The 23,697-nt window shown below is 50.4% G+C and overlaps 1 protein-coding gene across 2 annotated transcripts in view; it reads right to left on the bottom strand.

Annotated features, from left to right (window-relative positions):
- VANGL1 (VANGL planar cell polarity protein 1) overlaps positions 1-23,697 on the bottom strand; it is a 48,050-nt gene that overhangs the window by 10,846 nt on the left and 13,507 nt on the right. For both annotated transcript variants that reach the window (XM_059136153.1, XM_059136154.1), the window contains 2 exons: positions 20,764-20,896; positions 16,222-16,829 (listed from right to left, as the gene is read on the bottom strand). In XM_059136153.1, coding sequence (XP_058992136.1) covers positions 16,222-16,829; positions 20,764-20,896 — 741 coding nt within the window. The remainder of the gene's footprint in view (positions 1-16,221; positions 16,830-20,763; positions 20,897-23,697) is intronic.

Here is a 23,697-nt window from a genome sequence, read left to right as displayed (position 1 = left end):
CTTCTGTGCCTGGATGACTGCCAGAACTCTCCACGTGGCTCAGGGATTCTCACATCACACTGAGACCATACAGGGTCTAAGCTAACAGCAGGACGCTCTGTCAACCCACCACTCAGCTCCCCTGGTTTAGCATGGAGTCCTGCAACAATCTAGAAGTCAATCAGCTAATCTCCTTGAGAGCAGAGTCACGGCAAAGCTTTCTCACTTACATCCCGACAGTCCCTCCATCCATGATCAGGGCTCAGATGCTTAGTATCAACCCTGATACGTACACTCATGAGGGGAGGTGGTGGTGGGGTGCTGGGGATCTGGCGAGACTCACCCTGTATAAGGGAAGTAGAAGAGTCCTGAGGGCAAACCCACATTTTGAAAGCCCTCATCATTTAGCGGCTCATTTTTGCGGCCACAGTGGAGCGCCCCCATCTGCCCAGCCCTGGGAGTGCAAAGATATGATGCAAGGAGCTGCTCCTTAGCCTGGCAGAGACCCTAAACCCAAGGGAGCTAACTGGAATGCACGTGCGCTGGGGTAGCAGAGAGAAGAGCTTCAGAACACCCAGACTCGGGAGGGTGCCAGAGCAGCCCCCCTGAGCAAAGAAGTGGTCCCTGAGTTGAGGTTTTGTGGCAAAGTCCCTTCTGTTCCCATGCAAGTCTGCCCTGTGGCTTTCAGCTTAGCACGGCCCCATTTCCTCCTTGACCTCTGACTCTGGTAATTTCCAGAGTGGGGCGAGCATTTCTTCTCCACCACCCCCTTCCCTCCAGAGACTCTCCAGGGCCTGGGGACACGTGCACACTCACAAAAACTTGCCCTCGTAGGCACCATCCCACCTCCTGCCCGTGCATCTCTGGAGGCTCTGGGCCTAGTGAGATAAGACGCCCCTCCTCACTGAAATGTCCCCGTTTATGCACAACAGACATGCTGGGGTGCACATATTTCCTCCCACATTCCCACATGGACATGAAAACCTCTCTCGGCTCCTGGATTCCAGCAGAGAATTATCGCCCTGATCAAAATTTGAAAAATTGAAAGGCCACTCAGAGGTTATTCTCAGGCCCATCTTCAAAGCAAACCCTCTTGTGGTTGCTGGGTTTGGCTCTTCTGTTCAGCCAGGCCACAAAGAGGAGCCCAGGGGAGCCTACTAGCCCAGCCAGGGCCTGCTAGGCGGCTGAGAGAAAGCTGGATGGGAGCCTGGTGGCTCTATTTCCCAACCTCTCCTCCCCAAACTACAGACAATGCACTGTGCTGCCCGGAGAAGGGGTTTCTGTCCATGCCTGGCTCTGGCAGGCCTTCCCTTGTAAGGGTGCACACCCCACACCCTGTCCCCTTCGAGGACAGGGCTGCAGGCAGATGCTCTCCACACTGGGGCAAGTCTGAGGAACCCCTCAAAGCCCAGCCTTGCCAAAGCCCCAGTGGCACCGGGGAATGCTCCAGGATGGGGCAAGAGCTGCTGATGTTATGTGTGCAGGTCTCACAGCCTTCAAGAACCTTCACTCGGGGGAACTGAATAAGGGTGAAAAGTCAGGCAGTGCTCCCTTCCTCCAGCACTGTCATCTCCACAGATGCATCAGAATTTTCCAGAAGCAGCCATGGACCTGGCCAGCCCCTTGGGCTGACAAGTGAACGCAGGAGCTGAGGGACTCTCCTGGGAAGTTTAGAAATGCATCTAAGAGAGCTGCACGCCCTAACCTATGGGAAACTGCACTACACCCAACAGATCTAGCAACATCAAGGTATGAGAAGCTTCATGCAACAGAAAACAATGCATAACTGAAGTACCCAACTTAAAAAAAAAATATATATATATATGATTGTGAAATTTGAATTAAAATACAATATGCCTTTTTTCATGTTTTTAAAGAGAGGAAGCTATACATGAAAAAGCCTTGCTGGTGACTCAGGATGAATGTTCACACTTTAATCATGAGCTGTGCGACACAGGCAGCCCAGCAAAGATGTCAGCCCCCACAGGAGACAGAGGCCACCTGTTCCCACACCCCACGACGCAGGGCAGTATGAGCACTCAGCTGTTTCTTCACATTCTTTCCATATTCCCTGACTATGGCGATCAGAGTCCTTCCCAGAGGCCGTCAATCTACCTGCCTCTGGCCATCATCTTTCCATTCTCATATACCCTCAGCTTGGGTATAAACAGGGAAAAGGGCTTTGAGAGACCCAAGTGAGGAACTCTGCTCCAGCTAAGTGATCCCCGCTGTGGCATGGGAGTCTGTGGTCTGTGTCAGTCCAAGGCCGAAGGTCTTTTTCATTTCTGTTCTGGATCCTGATTCATGCTGTGAATTGACTGAGTTTGTCAGATACCTGACTGCAGGTTCAAAGGAACTTGCTACTAATGTATTATTTGGCTCTTCAGTAAAAGAGCAATTCAGCACCCACTGAAGGGACAGTCTGCCAGGCACCCAGCATTGGCCTCAGCCATGGCTCACAATGCCAGGATGCAGGAGCACCCTTCTTCTCGGCCAATGTCAAGGTTCAGTATCTTCCTGCCTCTGTTCTTCGCCACCTTCCAAATGCGGTGTCTTCCAAGGCCAAAGCAGGCCCGATTTCTTTGGGGAAGCCTTTTCTAACTCTCTGGCCCCCTAAATGCACAGCACCAACAGCCCCCACACAGGACTTGAGAGGTCTTCAAGCATGTTATTCTCTCTCTAAGGCAAGGCCCTGTGCACAAGGGACACTTCCTACAACTTCCCCCAAGTATACTCCCTGGCTCAACTTGTTCATGTAGGAAACCCTAGAATTCCAACATGTGTAGGATTAGTCCTAAGCTTGCCTTTCCTAAAAACCATGAGGTTTCCAAGGCAAAAGTGGCCTCAGGGATGGGGAAAAGCAAATCCTTTAACTAGTCCTAGTCTCCAGACCAGATCATCTCTGGGGAAGGAGGGAGGCAAGAAAAAGCAAGTTGGTGAGAAACCTGCCACCTCTCTTATCACCATCCGATTTCGAGAAACAGTAATCTGACTAAACCATCCTTATACAGAAACCCCATATAATAGGCAGGTGGAGCCTGATGTACAGATTACAGATGTGGCCCCACCAAAACCCCACGGCAAGGAGCACTCTCCCAAGACAGAGAATGCTGAGCTCAATTAATACCGTGTTCCAGCCCACCCACCCATCTCCCTATCCCGGGACATACCCCTTCCCAGACCACAAACAGCTGCGGAAGCCAGTATGGTGATACGCGGGGCTGTGACAGGACTTTGTGCAGAAAGACGTGCACATGTAAGACAACCGCGTGAGGCAATATCTAGTGTCAGAAGAAGCTAATGTTACTGCCCGTGTGAAAGCAAGCCCCTCAACTCTGCCCGGCCTGGGCTGATCCCAACTTGAACTTGTGCACAAGACAGGCTGGCCATAGATCAGCACAGAGTTGTGGCAGTTCAACAGCCACATTTCAGTGTGAGACTCATCGCCAACCACACTGCCCGAGTGGCCTAGTCTCTTTTTAGGACAAAAATGGTGGAATGAGAAGGGTTGTGGCCTTTTGTGTCTTATCAACCAGGAAAACATTTCCAGTGTTGTTGACAACGGTCACACGGCCACCACGGCAATGGAGACGAGGGGCTCTTGCTCACGCTGCAGCCGAGAGAAGCACCTCCAAACGGAGTTCGCATTTGAGTTCATAAAAACCTGAAAGACATGTTTTTGAAAGAGGAATTCTGAAAACCAAAGCCAAAACCGAAAGAGTATCCCCTGTGTCCACGCTTCCTGCAGTCCCGTGCATGTCTGTTGTGGGAGGAAGTATGCACAGAGCGAATGGCACCAGACAGCTTTGCCTGACAGAATTGCCCCAGACAGCATGACTCTTGCCTCTACCATTTATTCTTTGAACTTGAATACATTATAATTCTGTTCTCCAAACCTCTGATTCTATGTCTGTAGGATGGGAAGAACAATACCGAAAGCCCTGCTATAAAACTAAGCTGGCTCCAAGATGCTCAACTCTATAAAATGTATCACTGAAAGGTCAACGAAATGACTGGGGCTGGTGTGGGTAGCGGGTCAGAAGTTCCAGAGATAGACAGCAACAGCCAAATACGCCAGGCGCTGGCCAGAGCCTAGTGTCAGCTGGGGCAGTGAACTCCCGAGCCAAAATATCAACCGGGGCAAATCTAAATTCTATGACTTTCCGAGGTTTCAAGGTCAGTTGGCATTGAGGTTGGGAAAAGTCCCGGAGACTTGGGAGTCCACTTCTACTTTCTTGCTCCCAAGGAGGGAATGTTTTAAAGGTGTGTGTTAAAGATTAAATGAGATACGGTATTCCCAAGCACCTGGCCCAAAGCAAATGGCTCCTGTATGGAAGCATGACGAGCGTACACCTCCAGGTATGCTGGGGAGGCCCTCTGTCCCCAAGTGTTCCTGCTCTATCCCCTCAACTCAGCGCCCACCGTGAGGGCACTGCCACGGGAAATGAGCCAGGGCAGATGCCCTCTGCACTGCTTTGTTAGTGAATCAACCCTACGCTCTCTGTTTCTATGCAGTGCTTCCTGACCACTCTCAGCAGGCTTGGTATAAACAGGCCAGCCTCAGACTCAGAAGGCCAAGATCCCAGATCCGCTCCTGCTCCCGTATAGCCCCGAAGAAGTCATTGCCTGCTCTGGGCCTGTTTCTTGGTCCGTGATGGATGGAGGGCACCGACTGCTGTGTGTGGATGTCGGGGAGAGCCAACAGAATCATGCCAGGGAACGTGTTTATAAACTACAGGGCATCAGGCAACTACAAACGGTCATTTGGCAGCAAGAGAAGAGGCTGCTGGCGGCTAGATTATTCCTACAGTCTCTGGGCATAAAAGCATGACCTCAGCTCCACTTACACGGAATCACAAACTTTTACTCTTCAGAGAACGAAGAGAACCTTAGTTCTCACCCAGGAGGAGACACAAGAAGCAAAGAAATCAGGGTCCAGATAGGCCAAACTCCCAATCCATGTACTGACTCCCTTGACAACAGCCCAGACAGCCGCCAGCCTCTCGTGAAAAAAAAAAAAAAACATTCACTCTCGCTTGGCCTTGGGATGACCCTTCTCAAAGTTCTAGCCAGTGGTCCACCCACAGCTTCCTTCTGGACCCCAAGCCCCCTTTCTTGTGAAGGCTCACCAAATACTTGAGGGAAACAATTGTGGCCATTTACCTCCCCCCTTTAACTCTCTTACTGTGCACAGAAGAACACGGAGGCCTATAAAAGCATGTGGACATGTGTGCACAAAATACACGCCTGCACACACATGCATACGCACACGCACACATAAGGAGTTATTTCATCCACCTTTCCCTGGATTTGGTTGTAGCCTCCACAATTAACACACGCTATTAAGGGACGCCTGGGTGGCTCAGTTGGTTAAGCAGCCAACTCTTGATTTTGGCTCCGGTCACGATCTCAGGATCCTGAGATCGAGCCCCGTGCTGGGACCTGAGCTCAGTGCAAGAGTCTGTTTGTCTCTCTCCCTCTGCTCCTCTCCCTACTCTCTCTCTCTCTCACACAAATAAATAAATAAAATCTTGAAAAAAATACATGCTATTAAAACCAAAACATTCATGGTTCAGAGCTCAGGCAGTCTGAGACCCTCATACTTCACAGCCTTTACTGTCTCCCAAGGCAGCGAGAAAGGCTATCTCTCTCTGTGACAGGGCCGGATGGGGAAGCCTCATTCTGGCTTTAGCCACGTCTTTTCTAATATTCATTTGCCCTCTTTGGCTCTGCCAACCCAAAACAGCTTTCTTTATGCGTGAAAAACGTGGAAGCATCTCTTACATGTCAACACCCCACATAAATGCCAGCTACCATGAAGCTGATCACCTCAGTGTGTGCTGACAGGAAAGTACTGAAGAGACAGAGCTCTAGTCACAGTAAAATCTGCAAAGGCCTGCTTTCAGGGCAAGTACTCATTACCTTGTGAGGCACCGAAGCATGCTGACACCCAAAAATCTTAACCACCAGTCTCTCCAACACCATTCACAGGCCAGTATGAATTAAGAGCTCCAGCTAAATCCCAAGGACCTGGATATAAATGTGAAGAGAACCTTGAGAGGCGTTAAGGTCCCGTTGGTGTGATGATCCCCCACCCCCACTGGGTTGGGACAGAACATGTGACCGGGATGGGGGCTTCAGGGGGAAGATCTGCTGAGGAGGTGAAGCTGAGTTTTCCAGTTAAGTCTTAAATGATGAATGATGGCCACACCATGTGGACATGGACTGTAAAGCCACTTCCAGGCAGAGGAAGCAATGCGGGCAGAAGCAGGCTGGTGTAAAACCATCCTCCTCAATACCTTCAGTAAGAGTGACAGGGCCGCACTGTTGAGTCACAGAGCAGCTGTGAGAACCTGCTATAGTGGGATGAACAGCATGTCCCCCAAATCCACGTGCATACCCACAACCGCAGAAAAGGATCTTCACAGACGTGAGTGCGCTAAGCAAAGGTCATGCTGGTGTCTACTAAGAAAAGGAGACACAGGCAAGAACACCATGTGGCGACAGAGCACAGATCACAGCAATGAGGCCGCAAAACCAAGGAGAGCCGAGGATGGCCGGCCACCATCAGAAGCTAGAAGGACAAGGCAGGGTTCTTCCCGACACGCTCCATGGTCCTGCCACTATCGAGATTGTAGACTCCTAGCTTCCAAAACTGAGAGTGAACACTGGTTTTGTTTTTACTTGTTTTAAACATTTATTTGAGAGAGAGAGAGAGAGAGAGCAACTGAGAGAATGAGTCGGAGAAGGGGCAGAAAGAGAAGCATGCCCCCCGCTGAGCAGGGAGCCTGACACGGGGGGCTTGATTCTGGGACTCTGGGATCATGACCCAAGCTGAAAACAGACGTCACCCAGGTGCCTGAGAGACCACTGTTTTAAGCCACCTAGTGTGGTATCCTCTGCTACAGCAGCTTTAGGAAATGAACACACGTGTATTTAGGGCCAGAAGGACGGAGGCAGGTCAAGGGGAAGGAGGCTGAGAGGCTGGCAAAGGAGAGAGGGGAGAGAGGGCGGGACAGACACAGCGTGTGGGCGGGAGACAGGGTGAGCGGGCCATGAAGACCCAAAGGATGGCAACAGTAAAGGTTGCCGGTGCCAAGGCTTCCTCCTCTCCTACTCTCCAAGGTGTGCCTGCTCCTCGGACTGCATTTTAGGCCCGAAGCCAGGGTCTTCGAGAAAACTCTAGAAGTTTCAGCATTTTACGAAAACTCCCAATGCAGGCAAGCCAGCTGATGGACCCAGTTTTATCTGACTGACCTCTCCCTGGAAGAGACAGCAAGACTGCCACATGGATGTGTGAGCTTCACTGGCCCCTGGACGGAGAGATCAAGTGACTTCAGGGTGACCAGGAATTGGGACAATTTGCAGCAATGTTCATGTGAGTCTCAGAGATGCGAGTATAATTCACCCCCAAACGCCACTGCCGCCTCTGCTGGGAGGCCAGCCCACACGTTTTGCATCTCCGGGACCTCCTACCTTTTAATTAAAATGTTTCTCTTGCAACTGCCTTTGGGGATGTGGATTCCACGAGTCCCACACAGATAACAGGCAATGAGCACCTTGGAACTTGAGGGCAGGGAGGGGCAAAAATGAAGCATGGCTTGTGTCTACTGACAGAGCTGGATTAGATGGCACAAAGACCTGGGAGGCTAGATTTTTGGGGACTCTGTCACAATAGGCCAAGAGGGACATAGACCGGTGCTTGAAATCTGGGGACATGAGGCAGACTGACAGAAGACACAGAGATGGGGCCCTGTCCTGCCAGGATGGCCTGTGGAGGCCCTTCTCTAGGCCGCATGGATTCCCAGGGGGGCCCCGGCCTGCAGGCTCCCCAGCTCCGTGGAGTGGTCACTGCAGTGCAACCTAGTTCTCTGAACCCATATTCATAGGCTGCCAAGTGGCCCTGGCCTGGGCACTGAATACGGGGCTGCAGACAAGCCCTGCATGGCTTCCCCACCAGGAGAGAGACCAGAAGCTGGGAATATCAGCTCTGACAGCTCAGAGGAGGTAGAGTCAACAGGAGTTGGTCACCGTGGAATGGGCTCGAAAGCACCATCTGGGGAGCTCTAGAGCACCTCCCTCTGCACTTTATTGTCCCTGATGAAGGATAATACTGGAAAATGCCCTCTAAGGTCAGTCAGACCACACTGAGAACATGTCCAGAGGAGACCCACTCTGTCTTGCCCGGGGAGTCCGTGAGGCTGAGAAGGAGTAATGGCTACAAGCACCGGCCTGGTGGTTTCAGGGACTAAACAACAGAAAGCTGTCCCACATGTCATACTTTCTGCCTGAAATGCCTCCATCCATCGGGCAGTTCTGCATGTGGTGTCCACCCCGAGGCAGCCTCCTTCGAGCAGCTGATCCCATCATGGCCGACTGTCCACCTGACGGCCTTTGCCACAGCAGAGATGCTGCCAGACATGAGAAATGCTCCCTGTGAGTGACAGGTTTGGCTATTGCCACGGTCCACCTGGAGAGCCCACGGCCATGCTTCCAGGCCAGGGCCCAGACCCCACTGCACAGCTACCTCCTGCACCATCCAGTTCGGCTGCACCTGCCCCGCCTGGGATGGAAATGCAACTTTCTCGATGGTTCCAGTGACTGTGCTGAATCACGCCAGATAAACATCAAAGACAAGTGGCTGCTGAGGGCTCTCGAAGACTGAGATTGAGACAGGAACTAAGGTTCCTCCAGACCCACCCTGGATGCTGGCCTGGCATTCTCTCATCTGGCCTCACATTTCTCACAGGCAGGACTTCTGGTTTTGGGGAGAACCACAGAAGCATGGCATGAAGAGTCTGGAGTCTGAGGGCAGCCAGCCTGGGCAACTGGACCCCTCTTGGCAGGGACTGAGCCAGAATGGGCACAGAGCAGAGCAGGACAGGGACAGCAGACCCCCGTCCATTGGCATTCTTGAGGATTAGCAGAGCTAGTCACACACTACATCAGATCACACCCATCAGTCCTCGGGGAGACACGCAAGATGCCAGGCCCTGTCTGTAGTGGGAGTCCTGCGGGAAAAGCAATAGCACACTCTCGAGGGTATGGGATCCACGGCCCAGCCACCTGTGGCCCCGGCTCTCTGGCCGTCAGTGGCTGAGCTCTTCGAGGGGTGGCTCCTCTGGGCCTTGGAGCGAGCCTTCTGGGCAGACAGCATTCGAGGGAAGCCTTCCCAGCTGCAGCGGCTGCCAGGAGGCAGCTGTGCAAACACACAGGGCTGCAGTGTCCAGCACCTTCTGCTCTCATTACAGCCACTTTGAACAGGCACCTTGTGGCCAAACCACAAACGGCAGCTCTGTGCCCGCCCTCAAGGTTCTCCCACAGCAAAGCTGATCTGAGCAGAAACCTTTCCACTCTACCCTCTTCTGCTCTTTTTTTTTTTTTTTTAGCCCTTGCGTTTGGAGGGGGTAGGAGTGAAGACCGTCATACATCTTTACTGAAAAGCAGTTAAACAAAACAGGCGTTTCTAAAAGTGAAATTGTGTATGAGACCATGATCGTAAGTGACATGAACCCAAACCTCTGGCGGTCATTTAAAAACACCGCCCCACTTCACAGCCGATGGCGCTGGGTCCTCCCCAAACCGTGGCTGCTGGTCTTGAACGTGGGAGGGAGGGCCCACAGCCCAGCGCGACAGTCCGATCTCACTGGTCATCACTGACTTGGGTGGGTATCACTTGACCCAGAATCACAGACATAAGATTTCAAGGGGAGCTGGACTTACCCTGGAATTACTGGATTAACCTTAATCTCCCCTGGAGATGCTCCCTTTCTCACTTCTAACCAGAAAACTGAAGTACATTCTAGAGAAGAGGGGCTCCCACTCAAGCTGGGAGGACGCAGGCATGAGCCAGAGAAGGATAATATGAGCTCCGTTTCATCAGGGTTGAACTGTGCCCACTGATCCCACGGTTTCCTGGGGCTCTGGGGTCAAGGGTCACCCGTGTATACTGCCCCTGTCTTAGCTTGGGCTGCCATCACAAAATACCACAAACTGAGTGGCTGAAACAACAGAAACTTATTTTCTTCCAGTTCTGAAGCCTAGAAGTCTAAGATTAAGGTTTCGCTGATTCCATTTCTGGGGAGAGCCCTGCGGCTGGCTTGCAGATGACGACCTTCTTGTGATATCCAGACATGGCCTTTCCTTGGTTCATGGGCAGAGGGAGAGAGGGAGAGAGTAGAGTTTACACATACTCTCTCCCTCTGTCTCATAAGGACACATATTTTAGCAGATCTATGACCTCACTGAACCGTACATAATTACTTCCTCAGATACCCCATCTCCAAACACATGGGGTTTAGAGCTTCAACCTGTAGATTCTGGATGGTCACAATTCAGTCTGTAATATTTCATCCCTGACCCCTAAAATTCATGTCCTTCTCCTGTGCAAAATAAATCAATTCCATCCTAATAGCCCCGACAGGTCCTGACTCATTCAGGCACCAGCCCAAAGTGCAAGGTCTCACCTAAGTGCCAAGACTCATAGTAAAACCCATACCGAGGTAAGGTCCCTCTCCAGCTGTGAACCTGTGTTACCAGATAACTTATGTGCTTCCAATATAGTCACGAGACAGGCATAGGAGGATAGGCATTCCCATTCCAAAAGGGAGAACCTGGAAGGAAAGGGGTGATGGGTCCCAAATAAGCCCAAAACCTAGCAGGGCCAATCCCATTAGATCTTAAGATCTTGATCTTCAGGATAATCCTCTTTGATTCAATGCTGTGTCCTCGGGGCTCTGGGGGTGGCCCTGTCCAGGCAGTTTCAGCAATGGCCACCCGGCCCACCACGGTGGGGGGCCCATCCTATGAAGCCAGTGAGGAAGCACCCTGACCCCTGGGCCTGCGGTGGGAGGGGTGCCCTAATGATCTCTGGATCACCTTTGGGGTCCTTCTTCGCTTTCCTTGAAGGATACTGCATGTTCGCAGCCTTCCTTCCATCAACCCCCCTCCCCCGCCTCCACCCCCAACCCACTCTTCTGTTTCTTTTAGTCTCAGGTGCTAGTGGTGCTGCACTGGTACGAACCCACCTTCCCATCTTTATTCTTGGCTTCTGCTGGAATAGCAGGTTAAATCCTGATTGAATCAAAGAGTTGGCGCCTGGCTGGCTCAGGCGGTGGAGTGTGGGACTCTTGATCTCCAGGTCATGAGTTCACAAGAGCCCCACGATGGGTGTGGAGATTACTTAAACAAACAAACAAACAAACAAACTTAACAAATAGTCAAACAGCTGTGTGACCACACCCTTGGTGTCCTCTTCAGTATACACTTAATCATTGTTTATACTATGGATAGGCTGAGAATTTTCCGAATCTTCAAGTATGGATTCCTGTTTGCAGAATTCCTTCTGCAACCCAGCTTTCTCCTCTCACATTTTATATGAGCAGTGATGGAGGACCCGCGCTGCCATCTTTTATTGGGTGCATCTTCAACACTTGGCTTAGAAATTCCTCAGCTATGGGGCACCTGGGTGGCTCAGTTGGTTAAGCATCCAGCTCTTGATTTCAGCTCAGGTCATAATCTCAGGGTTGTGGGACTGAGCCCTGTGTTGGGCTCATGCCAGATGTAGGGCCCGTTTAAGATGCTCTCTCCCTCTGCCTCTTCTCCAGACCTGCCCACATGCGCGTGCTCCCTCTCTCTAAAAAAATAAACATAAATACCTCAGCCAGATATCCAATTCCATCCCTCACTCACAAATTTTACCTGCCACAGAACACTAGAACACCAATACAGCTCAGCCAAGTTCCTTGCCACTTATAAAAACAATGGTCTTTCCGCCATTATCCAATAACATGTTTCTCATTTCCACCTATGAGTTGCAGGAGTGGGGTGGGGGAACCACAACAGTGTTTTTCAACACAGCAATGCTATGAGCGTGCATGATCATAAACTTGCAATGTTTAAAAGCAATCCAAGAATCATTTCTTTTTCTTTTTTTTTTTTTTGTAAAGATTTTGTTTATTTGATAGAGATCACAAATAGGCAGAGAGGCAGGCTGGGGCGGGGTGGGGGGTGGGGGGGGCAAGCAGGCTCCTTGCTGAGCAGAGAGCCCCATGCGGGGCTCAATCCCAGGATCCTAAGATCATGAACTGAGCTGAAGGCAGAGGCTTAACCCACTGAGCCACCCAGGCACCCCTACTGCTGTGTGGTTTTAAGGTCCTGGTGTTTGCTAACTGAACAAAGGAAGCAACAGGCTACGAAATGGCTGCAGGATGCAAGCCAGACATCTCTAACCCTCTGCGTTCTCCCCTTTCCAACCCTGAAGCTAGGAGTTAAACAGAATCATGTATTTAACAAAAGAGCTAGGGTCCAGCCTGGCCCAAGATACATAACACAAACATGCTTCTGAGCTCATTCGAGTGTTCTGAAAGCAGTACTGTGAGCATGAACACAACTATCCCAAGGCACAGGGGAGGGGTGCGACCCCAAGGAAGCATACAGTCCCCAAACCCACAGCTGGGGCTCTCCTCTTCACAGGGCCGCCGCCCCCTACCACCTGTCCCACCCTGAAGGGCAGGAGCGGTAAATGACATGGAACAACTGAAAAGCCCTCTGTCATCTCCCAGGCACCGGGCAGAGAGGTTAGAAGTATCTTAATCTATTTACAGTATCTCACCTTACAATAACCTTCCATTTTTCTGAAAGTTTTTAAATAAGCCCATAACTCCATTCGTGCCAACAAGCAGGGACTCTGTACCTTTTATGAGAGCTAACAAGAAGCATCTTTCCTTTAAGAAACTGAAGAACAGGCATTCTTTAGACAACCCTCAAAAATAGCTCAGTCGATTCCATCAAATCATCTTTGAGAACACCCCCACAAAAGCACTCACCACTGCTCTGCACCTAAGGGAAAGCTTTCCAGAAAGGGAAGGGGAACGGCTTGCCAGTCAGCTGAGGACGACTTGCTATTCTGATCCCCGGACTCGCTCTCTGTGTCTTCTGATTCCCCCATCCCTCCTGTCTGTTTCCACGCTCTGCAAAAGGGTTCTGAAGTTATATTTCTGGCCCCGTGACTCTTACAGCAGCCACCGCTGGGTTCAGACCAGATTTAGCCCAAGCAGCGGCAGGCGGCTGAGCCCACACAGTGCCAGCAGGGACAGATGCCAAGCCCGCTCCAGCTCACACACGCGGAGGGCTCGATTTGAGAGCAAAGGCACCTCTCTGTCCCTGGCCAGCTCTCCACCCCATCAACACGGTCTCCCTCCATGCGAGGGACCAAAGGGGCCTCCTTGAGGGCAGGGAAAGGAGGAGAACAACAGGTCCTGGAGAGAAGCCAGGAACCTTGACATGTGCCCCCCACCCCCACCCAGGGCTGCCGGAAAAGTGGCACCCGTGGGTCTCCCCAGGGGCTAGGGTTGGTGGCTCCAGTGTTAGCAAGTTAGGGCTGAGCAGTTGTTGGTCATGGCGAGGACAGGCATGAAGGGTGTGCAGCAGGCCTGTGGGTCACACGGTGTTGCTGGCCCTGCCCTCCCACCCAGGTGTCCCCCCCCCCCGCCCCCGCCCCCCAGCAGCGGGGCCATGGTGAGGCTCCAGGGCTGCTGCCAAGTTTCTCAACACAGCACAGGCGTACTGCCCCTGGGCTGTTTTGTTTATCCCCTCCCCACCCCTGCTCCTATCCAGTCTTGGAGGGAGGGGCCAAGTGGGAGCTGTTGGCGGGGGGGGGGGGGGGGGGGGGGGCAGGAAGTCACTGGAATGACCCAAGGGGAGACAACTCCCTTCCCTTTTCCACCCCACAGATGGGGTTTGCACCGATGAGGGCGGAAGCCAGTGTCTTGGCCACTTACATGAAGCATCCCAAATATCACTCGTCTCTACTGTAACCAGAGCTAGATTTCTCTCCACCCCCTTCAGCTTGAGCAAAACCTGTCCTGTCCTGGGACAGACTGCTTCCTGCTGCCACTGCCTCCTCCTCCCATGTGCCCACCTCTGGTACCTGGGCCTGTGTCGGCAACTGTCCAAACACAGCTGGGCACTGGTCTCTCAACAAGGGACAGTAAACCCCATGAGTTCCAGACAGAGCTGTGAAGGCAGGCAGCATTGTGTCTCAGGTACCCCCAATGCTGGGCTCTGCATGTGGCAGATTTTTTGGGGTAAGATTTTATTTATTTATTTGGAGAGAGAGAGCACGCGTGCACAAGCAGGGGGAGCAGCCAGCTGAGGGAGAAACAGGATTCCCATTGAGCAGGGAACCTGATGTAGGACTTGATCCCAGGACTCTGGGGCCATGACCTGAGCCAAAGGCAGATGCTTATCAACTGAGTCACCCAGATGTCCCTGTGGCTGGTTTTTTTTTTTTTTTTTTTTAAAGATTTTATTTATTTATTTGTCAGAGAGAGAGAGAGAGAGAGCGTGCGCGAGCACAGGCAGACAGAGTGGCAGAGGGAGAAGCAGACTCCTTGCAGAACAAGGACCCCAATGCGGGACTCGATCCCAGGACGCTGGGATCATGACCTGAGCTGAAGGCAGCCGCTTAACCAACTGAGCCACCCAGGCGTCCCACCTGTGGCTGATTTTTAACACAAGTCTGCTGGTCATTCTCCACCAAAAACGGGGTGGGGGGTAGAGGCGGTTGGAAGAAAGCAGAGATGAATAAGCAGCAGGGACTTCCTCGCCCTCAGAGCCCCACAGGCATCTGCAAAGGACTCAGAGACATACAATTCTGCTGTGTGGGGCATGTGACTCAGACACTGATTCCCTCTCCAAGGACCGGTCAGGACAGCAGCCGCTTCCAGGGCTAAACCACCCAGTCCTCAGGGGGTACAAGCTAAGCCAGAGGAATGAAAGAGGGTGCATGCCAACACCAAGATGGTTTGGCAGTGTGACCCAACTCCAAACCAGGGCCGGGCCACCTTCCTGTGTCCAGGCCAAAAATATGACAAAGCCCATTGTTCTGATACTCAGTAGGATGCCCTTGACGGTCTTGGCCGCTCTGCCAGGTACGCAATCACAGGCCGTAATGGCCATAATTAACTAAATGCTCACCGTGGGTCAGGAAGGTTACACACATCGGCGTGTGTCACTGGAGGAGGCAGGAGAGCCCAGCAAGATGGCAAAGCCAGTCATCCTAGGTAACCCACTCACCGGTAACCATGTGAGTGCCAGCTGAATGCCATGCTCCAGTCCAGGCCCTGAGGATGCAGTGAGAGGGACACCCAGCTCCTGACCTCAGACCCCGCCTCAATTTGTGGCAGGAAAGAGACAGAAAATTGATCCAATAAATAAAAAGAGAGACTACCTAGAGAAAGCCCTGCCCATGTGCACCAGGAATCCTGAACAATAATAATCCTGATCATAAGATGTGTGCTTATAATAACAAATAAAATAAAATGGAAATAACATTAATGGCGAAACAAACAGAACAACCCTTTAGAGAAACACAAAGTGAGAAATGCCATTATGGGGTCATTAACTGAAGCCCAGTTTCATGACAACTGGGTAAATCCTAAACGAGGCCTGCCACGTTATTTTCTAAAAATTGTTTAAATCCCCTAATCCTCCATTTCCTCATCTGTAATGTTGGGATGAGTAACACCTAAAGCAAAGGGTTCTATGAACACTACACCTGACAGTCTATACAAAGTGCTTACCTTAATATAAATAAAAATAAATAAAATACGATTATCCCTTTTTTAGGGATACATGACATGCATAGATTTAAAGTATGACATCTCAATATACTTCTAACTTTATCGTGTGTATCCATTTCCAAAACACTCCGTGCTCACAAGTTTGAGGTCTCTCACCTGCATTTGATTCTTTACTGGGGGTCCCTAGGGTGACCATATAGTTTAGTGCCTAAACCGAGGCACCTCTAAGAGTTTGGGGGGGGGGGGCGGGGAGGAGGAACAATCCCAGCAGGACAAGATGTAAACCAGATGTAGTATTTTGAGCAAACTGGAGGCGCTGGTTACTCTGTCCACTGTTCACAGGCCAATTTCAGGGGCAAGGCCAGCAGCCATCACAATGTGCCCCTTCTCCATCACTTTTGGGAGCTGCCAAGTTTGAGAGCTGGCCCAGTAAGACTGCAACCGTGGATGAAGCCAGCAACGGTGTCACCCCACCTGGCAGTCAGGAGTGTCAACAGACATGGACAACCCCCCCCACTTTTCCCAGTTCCTCCCAAAACCCAAAGAAGGGTCTCAGACCCTGGTCCCGGCCCCCAGCACCCATCCTCACCCTTCTCGTGCTATCTGCCAGCACGATGGCAGTCAGCAGTCCTTTCTGCTCCTCGATCGGGCCCCTTACCTCAGGTGTCCCAGGCTGTAGAAACGGGACTCGCCGTCGGTGGAGCGGACCACCTGCAGCGTGAACATGGGCTGCAGCTGCCGGAGCTCCAGCAGGACGATGGCCAGGTAATGGATGAAGAGGAGGGCGTCCACCAGGGACACGGCATACTGCACAATGCCCTGGTAGTTCCGGTCCCGCGAGTCCAGGATGCGGACCCCGTAGAACAGCCAATAGGAAACCACAAACAGGAAGATGAGGACCAAGAGGAGGGCGCGGAGCACAAACACCCGTGGCACATCGGCCCTCTGCTTGCGGAAGAAGAGCGCCCAGGTCCCGATGAGCAGGATAAGGAGCTTGAATGCCACGGAGATGAAGAGTCCCTCGCAGATGGTGCCACAAGGCTCCAGCTCGTCCCTCCACAGGATGGGGGGTAACAGGATGAAGGCGATGGGAGTGAGGAACACTAGAAGTCCCAGGACAGCGGTCACGGTGAGGCCCAGGTAGCGCCTGCAGTCCAGCCCCACGCTGTCCTCCATGTCCTTGCTGATCCTGGCAATGTCCTCCTGCGATATGCTGTGCTCTGAGGTGCCTGTGATGGCCGTCGTCGTCTCCCCCCAGTTGTCATCCTGATGGGGAGAGGACAGGGAGTGTGAAGAGCCACAGGCAGAGGTCACCGGGAAAAGCCACGAAGCCGGCACTCGGACACACAGAGGGCCCGCCTCCCCGAGCCAGCCCACACCCACGGGCAACCCCAGAACATGGAGGCTGAACCCTTCAAATTCAGGAACTGTGAAGCTTGATGGCTTTCGTTGAAGTTTTTCAAGCTGTATGCTATATTTACCCTTTCACACAGAGAAGACACAGTCAAACCTTCTGATGGGTGTGTTGGGAGCTTCAATACTCTAACCTTGATTATCCTGAGTCAGTCACCTCAGGTGATCCACTCACCGGTACCCTTGTGAGCGCCAACTGTACGCCATGCTCCAGGCCAGGCACTGGGGATGGGGTGAGAGGGAGATCCAGTCCCCTGACCTCAGTCCCCGCCTCAATCTGGGGCGGAAACAGAAAAATCGTCCAGCAAACACAAAGTAAGACCGTCTAGAGAAAGTCCTGCCCATGTATGCCAGGAGTGCTGAACAAGAACGCTGGAATCTCCTGAGGCTCTGGGTCCGCTGTGAGACTAATATTAGAGGGCCCACCTATGGCGGAAGAAGACTGCGTTCGCCTCTCAGCTCCTGGCTGGGTTAAAAAAGGCTGACAAAGTCCAAGTTCTGGAAGTGGGGCACTACAATACCCTCCAATAGCTCTGAAAAGCTATACGTATGAATCACAGCTGACCGGTAGTGTTTTTTGTTTTGTTTTGTTTTGTTTTGTTTAATAATTATCAGCGTCAAGCACTCCTTGACCATGTTTCTCACTGAGCAAGCTGAGCAAATTCAAGTAGCGCTGGCCAGGACAGCATGAAGATTCCTCCCCAAATATGCGTTCTCGTGACACACGATGTTCTTGTGAACATCGAGGGCACAGAACTCCCAGGCTTACTGCAATGTGTCTTTGACTCTCTTGCTTTCTCTCTTCTTAAACTCAGAGGTATTTTTCAGGAGGACTGATCAGTCCCTTTATTGAACAAGATCCAGGTTCTTAGGATTTCTAAATGATCCTGCTATCTTGCTGGCAACCCTGACTCCACTACAAAGCAACAAGAGAGCAAGAAGGCAATGAAAAGCCACATGGGGTCCAAAGAGGTTTTGGCTCAGAGATTTGTGTATATGATTTAACTTAGAAAAAACAGTCCGATGCAGGGGCAAGCCGGGTGAAATTCATGTGGAAGGCACCAACTTAGAAAAATCAAGTTTAAGCTAACAGCCAAATCAGCAAGATAGGGAGGGATCCCATGACCAAACAATAACCTTCAATCTAGTCATGATCAGAAAAATATGATTTATGAATGTACAGGCTATAGCAAGGAGTGGTGGCAGTGGCAAAGGTCTTGACCTACGAACAGAGTTCTTCAACTTGGAAAGTTACAAGTGTCGCATACCATGAAAGAAAGAACTCTCTATGACAACAGCCAGAAGCCACCAAGACTCTCACACATGGCTAAGGGAAGGGTAAAATGGTACAATCACTCTTGAAAACAGGCCTGGCAGCGACCTACAAATTCAACTTATATGCTCAACTGTACGATCCAGCAATTCTACTTCCAGGTTTTTATCCAAAATAAATGTAAACATATGTCTGCAGGAAGACTTGTGTCAGAATGTTCTTAACAACTTTATTCATGATACCCCAAATGGCATCCCTCGGGTATCTATCCATCAGGAGAATGGGTAATAAATTCATACAAGAGAATATTCCTCAGCAAAAATTTAAAAAGGATGAATGGCTAAAACTCACCAAAACATGGATAAGTCTCAAAATCATAAGGCTGAGAAAAGTTCAAAACAATGATCCCAATTAAATTAAGAATATAATTTCATACCAATCATATTAAGAATATGATCCCAATTACATTAAGTTCTAAACAAGCAAAACTAATCTACAGTGATAGAGATCAAAACAGGGTTTGTCTTGGAGAGGTGGAGGTGGGGACGGGAACTGACTGGGAAGAACATAAAAGAACTCTGTAGAGAAAAAAAGAAATATATATATATATCTATACACACACACACACACATATAAACAGTGTGAGTTTCATGGGTTTGTTCTGCTGTTTGAACTTCTCAAACTGTACATTTTAGATCTGTTCTTATCTCTGTGTGTAAATGTACTTCAATTAAAAAAAATCAATAGGGGAGAAAATTGCCACAAATAGCGACAACTCGTAATATAAAGTAAGTTCATAAAATAATTTACTTTGTAATACTCTGAAAGAGTGAAGGAAATACCAGATTTCATGTTTTGTACTGGGCCTAATATTCAGTTGATCATCGATTTGGAAGTAATTATTACTATTATCTCATGGTCATTTTGTTGACCAGCTATTCACCCTTCTGTCCACCAGAGAGCTGCTTACTAAATCCCCTGGACATTTTGAGAATGGATGTACACCTGTGCCTTAAAAATGTAGATGTCTGAAGGGTCCTCTTAAGCTTGGGGTTCTTAGAACAGAAAGGATCTAAGATCCTCTAATCTGATACCCAAGATCTCCTTTAAAGAGCCTGAGGCCCACAAAGGTCAGGATGGCCATGGTCACAGAGCTACTGAGAAACAGAGCCTCCAGATGCCCACTGCCATGCTTTTCCTGTCATATCCACGTGGTATAAACATCAACAGCTTCCTGATACAGCTTCCCAGTGAGCTACAAGATGTAGGGAAACTGCAAAGAAGAGATGCCTTCCCAGCGGGCCCTCAGTACCTCTCCAGAGTGCTTCAAGGTGGTCCGATCTCCGGATCAGAACCAACCATCCAACCATCCAACCATTGCTCTGGCCCTCCCAGCACAGTGGCAGGTAGTACAATGGTAAGGACTAACAATAGGTACTCATCCTGGACAAACTCTACATCCATCCCACAGCTGGGCTTTGGGTCTCAAGAGCACCTCGCGTGCTTTGAGCAATTCCAATTTCAGTCCATCTACCTGCTTCTACATGCATGTGTGTGCGTACCTGCGGGTGTGAGCATACTTTGGTTTATTGAGGGCCACGGCTGGCCATGCATATATTTCCAGAGCTGTGGAGGGTATGCACAACACGTTTCCGGGGATAGCTCAGGGTTTATTTAGATCAGGTGGGCTGCCAGACAGTTAGGACCCAGAGAGAAGAGCCCACACAGCATCTTTTTTTAAAGACAAATACATTGCCAATATTTCAAAAATGGGGTGACTTCACATAAAATCCTAGTTTCCAGCTTTTCTTCAATACCACTAGACCCAGGAGCACTGAATTCCCGCATTCCTGAGTGGTAATAAGAGTCCAGAGCTGGGGAGCTGCCATTCCTCCCACAGAGAAGACATGTTCTCTAGTTTGCCACAGACTGCATCGCTCCATGCCATGGCCCCCAACAATAGCATGCCACAGAGGTTGCTGCTCACCCCCGAGCTTGGCTGATAGGTTCTGGCCCCTTCTCTGTGATGCAGGGCCCATTTCATTCATCCGGCTTTCCTGTCAGGCAGCTCAGTGTACAGCCCCCCAACTGACTTTGTATACCTTGTAGCAGTCAGTCTGGGCTCTCTTAACCTCTTGTTCCCCACAGTACTCAGGGCTTCGGGAGAGAGTTTCCACCCCTGGCCTTCTGTTCCACTTTGGAACGCGTCCCTGGAGACGACGGCCTGCAACTTTCCCTTTCTCTGCCCTGTCATCAGCCTGGCAGGCTTCTTTCAACACCATTCAAACCAGGCCAACCAATCACACTTCAGAAGAATCCCCCAGGTAGCCAATGGCAGGACAGGCTGTCCTTAGACCAACAAGAAACCACGAGACATAGATAAACTCATTACCATGCTAGAAAAATAAAGATAAAAACCCAAGAGAACCTACTGCAACAAGACTTAGGAAAACATTTACTGAAAAGAGTCTTGATCAAGGGGCAGTGTGCTCACAGACCGCCTTTGATCCTTACCTGAACTTCCTCCGTCCGAGTAGAATCGTTGGCCAACAGGGGCTCTCCGGTGGGAGCCTGAATGGTGACAGACTTTTCTGACCCTCTGCCATCTTTATTCCGGGGTGATTTGTGTCTCTCTCTATTTCTCTCCCTATTAAAAAAAAAAAAAAAAAAAAAAAGGGAGGTTATCAGCCAGCACATTTATACTGTATGAATCACCTCTCATCGAATTTACATTTCATTGTGAGTTTAGGAAAATTCTACATACACGCACACACACAGAGCCAACACCCACCCAAGCCTCCCCCTGCAAGGAGTAAGCTAATTTTTACTCCCTATTTAGTATTTTCTGTCATTCTAAGATCCAAAACAAAGACTGTCACTCCTCCCTCAACAGTGGAGTTGAAAATAGATTTTTTCAAAGCCTAAAATTGTGAGTTTTAAAATTTCTGTAGCTGAGGCACATTATACTGTAAAATTACTGACTTGATTTGGTTCTAATTTGCCTAAATTCATTTTCTAAGGCTTTCTTGTGGGGACAACACTGCAAAATATTTACACTTTGGTCTGTCCAAAAAAATCTGGGACACGCTGTCACCCTACACCTTTGGACAAGTTGAGAAGAAAGGAAATCCTAAACCAGTACAAAGAAGCATTTACATCTCAATCCTACGAATTCAAACTGAAAGTCATTCCCATAGGTTCTGGCTGAATTCAAAGGCATCCAGAGGAACAATAAAAGCCAGGACAAATGACACCAAGAGGTGTGTGTGTGCATGTGTGTGTATTTTCAGGCTTCCTAAGGAAAGCAGGCTGCTGCCTCATTTTACACCAGATAAACTTCCTGGGTAGTCCAGGGTAACTATGAGAGCACCCTGCCTCGGGTCAATCTTGAAATTATAAAAGGAAATCAATCGCTGTGCAAAGCTCTAAAGTCACAACCTGGCCACTAACCACCTATGGAAACTGACACTCCTGTCCCCAGCTGTGACAGTCAGTCCAGAAGCCCCCACAGGAGCCTGTCCATCAGGGCCTCCTTTCTTAGAGGCCACCTTGACATCCCTTCAAACACCTGCTCTCATTCCCAAGGTCCCCCCAGGCAGGACAGAGCACTGCACACACCGGCTTTGGGGACAACAGTCAGATTTCAGTCATGCTCCTTTGTGACCTTGCACAAGTTATTCAACTTCTGAAAACCTCAGTTTCCTCTCTGTGAAATGGGGACAATGATAATGCCACATAGGTAATGTATGCAGAGATGAGTACAGGGGCCTCAGAGGAGATGTGGACGGAACTAGTAACACGTGGTCCGACTCCTTCCCCTCCACAGTGTGTGTCCTAATAACCTGCTCTTTCGCCAACAAAATCCCATGCAGACTTCCTGTGGGCAAACTCTGACCTTATCAGCACCTCTCTAGGATAAGCATTGGTTAGTTCCTTCAAAGAGCAGGGAGGCGTCCTCAGCCCCAGAAACTCTCAGTTGAGAGCATCTCTAATTGCTAGAGCTTAACTTACCATCCTGATCTACTGTTATATTAGGGCCTAGAAACGCATGTGTTCTGATCAACTTGGGTGTTTCAGTTTAACCAGGTAACTGGGGGGACAGCAGAAAATCAGTTAATCTAGAGATGTATCTATCAAGGCCGATCATTCCACTCCCCCCTCCAATTTAGAGAGCGCTTTCCTAGGTGCTCTATGATATTAATTTCACCCCATCCTAATCCTAACAATGACTGTATGAAGCCAGTAAACATGTCCCCATTTCAGAGATGGAAAAAACCGAGGCTAAAAGAGGTTAACTGACTTGCCAAGGTCGTAGTAAGTGGCAGGATGCGACCCCAGGTCTGCTCCCACCACGTTGATTCACACCCACTATGGCTGCACTGATCTGAAGAACGACTGAAGATCCGGTAGCATGAACATTCCTACTGTTCGTCCGGGCACCCTCTACTTGAACCGCTGAGCTCTGAAATCCACCTGTGGAGCTACTGCTGGCAGGTGCAAATGCCCTATGACCTTGGGCAGCACAACGCGATGAGCCCAAAGCTCTGAGTTGCCAAAGACAATCACTTCAAAGGCCTGAGTGTGAGAAACAATAAACAATTTGGGAGAGCCTTCCCAGGCACCTGGGCACTCCTTGGGGTGACGTGTATGGGCGGGGTCTAGAATCCCTGCCTCCCAGGAGTCTCCTCTTCTATCTTGTGTTTCCATCACCAAGTCAGGTCTATCTAGCCAACCCCATCTATCCATGCACTACTCCCATGGGTCAAATCCTGTGACAGCACAAATTCCAGTAGACACCAAAATTCTTTCACTGAATGCCAAGCACTGGAGCCTGAACCCGGCCAAGGCAGAAAGCAGGTCGGGGACACACCCAGGGCTGGAAACTGCCTCCCCAGGGCCAGCCATCACTCTGACCCCTGGCCCACCCCAACTGGCTCTTAAAGGGCCCAACAGCATCCAAAGGAGAAGGCCCAGCCTGAACCATTCCCTTGGTAACATCCCGTAAACCGGATAGGAACCTATCATTCAATAATTCCAGGAAGGTTCTCTCATCCCCCAGAGTCAGAAACCCGAAACCAGTGCTTCTCACACCTGAGTGTGCAGAGACACCACCTGGAGTGGGCATTTGAGTGCACATTCACTGGCCCCACCCCTAGGGAATTCTGGAAGAGAGACAACAGGAATGACATTTTCACCAGCACCCCAGGTCATCAGGATGCAGGGCATCCGGAAACTTTCCCCAGGGTTCTTCCACCCCAATGCTCCCGGAGAGAGGGATGTGGGAGTGAGTGCTTGGAAGTACGGCTGTCTGTTAAGTGCCTGCATGCAGTAGGGGCTCAATAACGGGCCCATTATGCACAGCCCTACGATGTCATGTCGAGGTAGAGAGTAGCTTCCTTAGTAAAGCGGCATTCAGAGGAGGAGGCTGGAGGGAAGGCTCAGGCCAGC

This window comes from Mustela lutreola, chromosome 10, assembly GCF_030435805.1.
Source record: "Mustela lutreola isolate mMusLut2 chromosome 10, mMusLut2.pri, whole genome shotgun sequence".
Classification (NCBI taxonomy): Eukaryota; Metazoa; Chordata; class Mammalia; order Carnivora; family Mustelidae; genus Mustela; species Mustela lutreola.
This window is presented reverse-complemented; position numbering and strand designations above follow the sequence as displayed.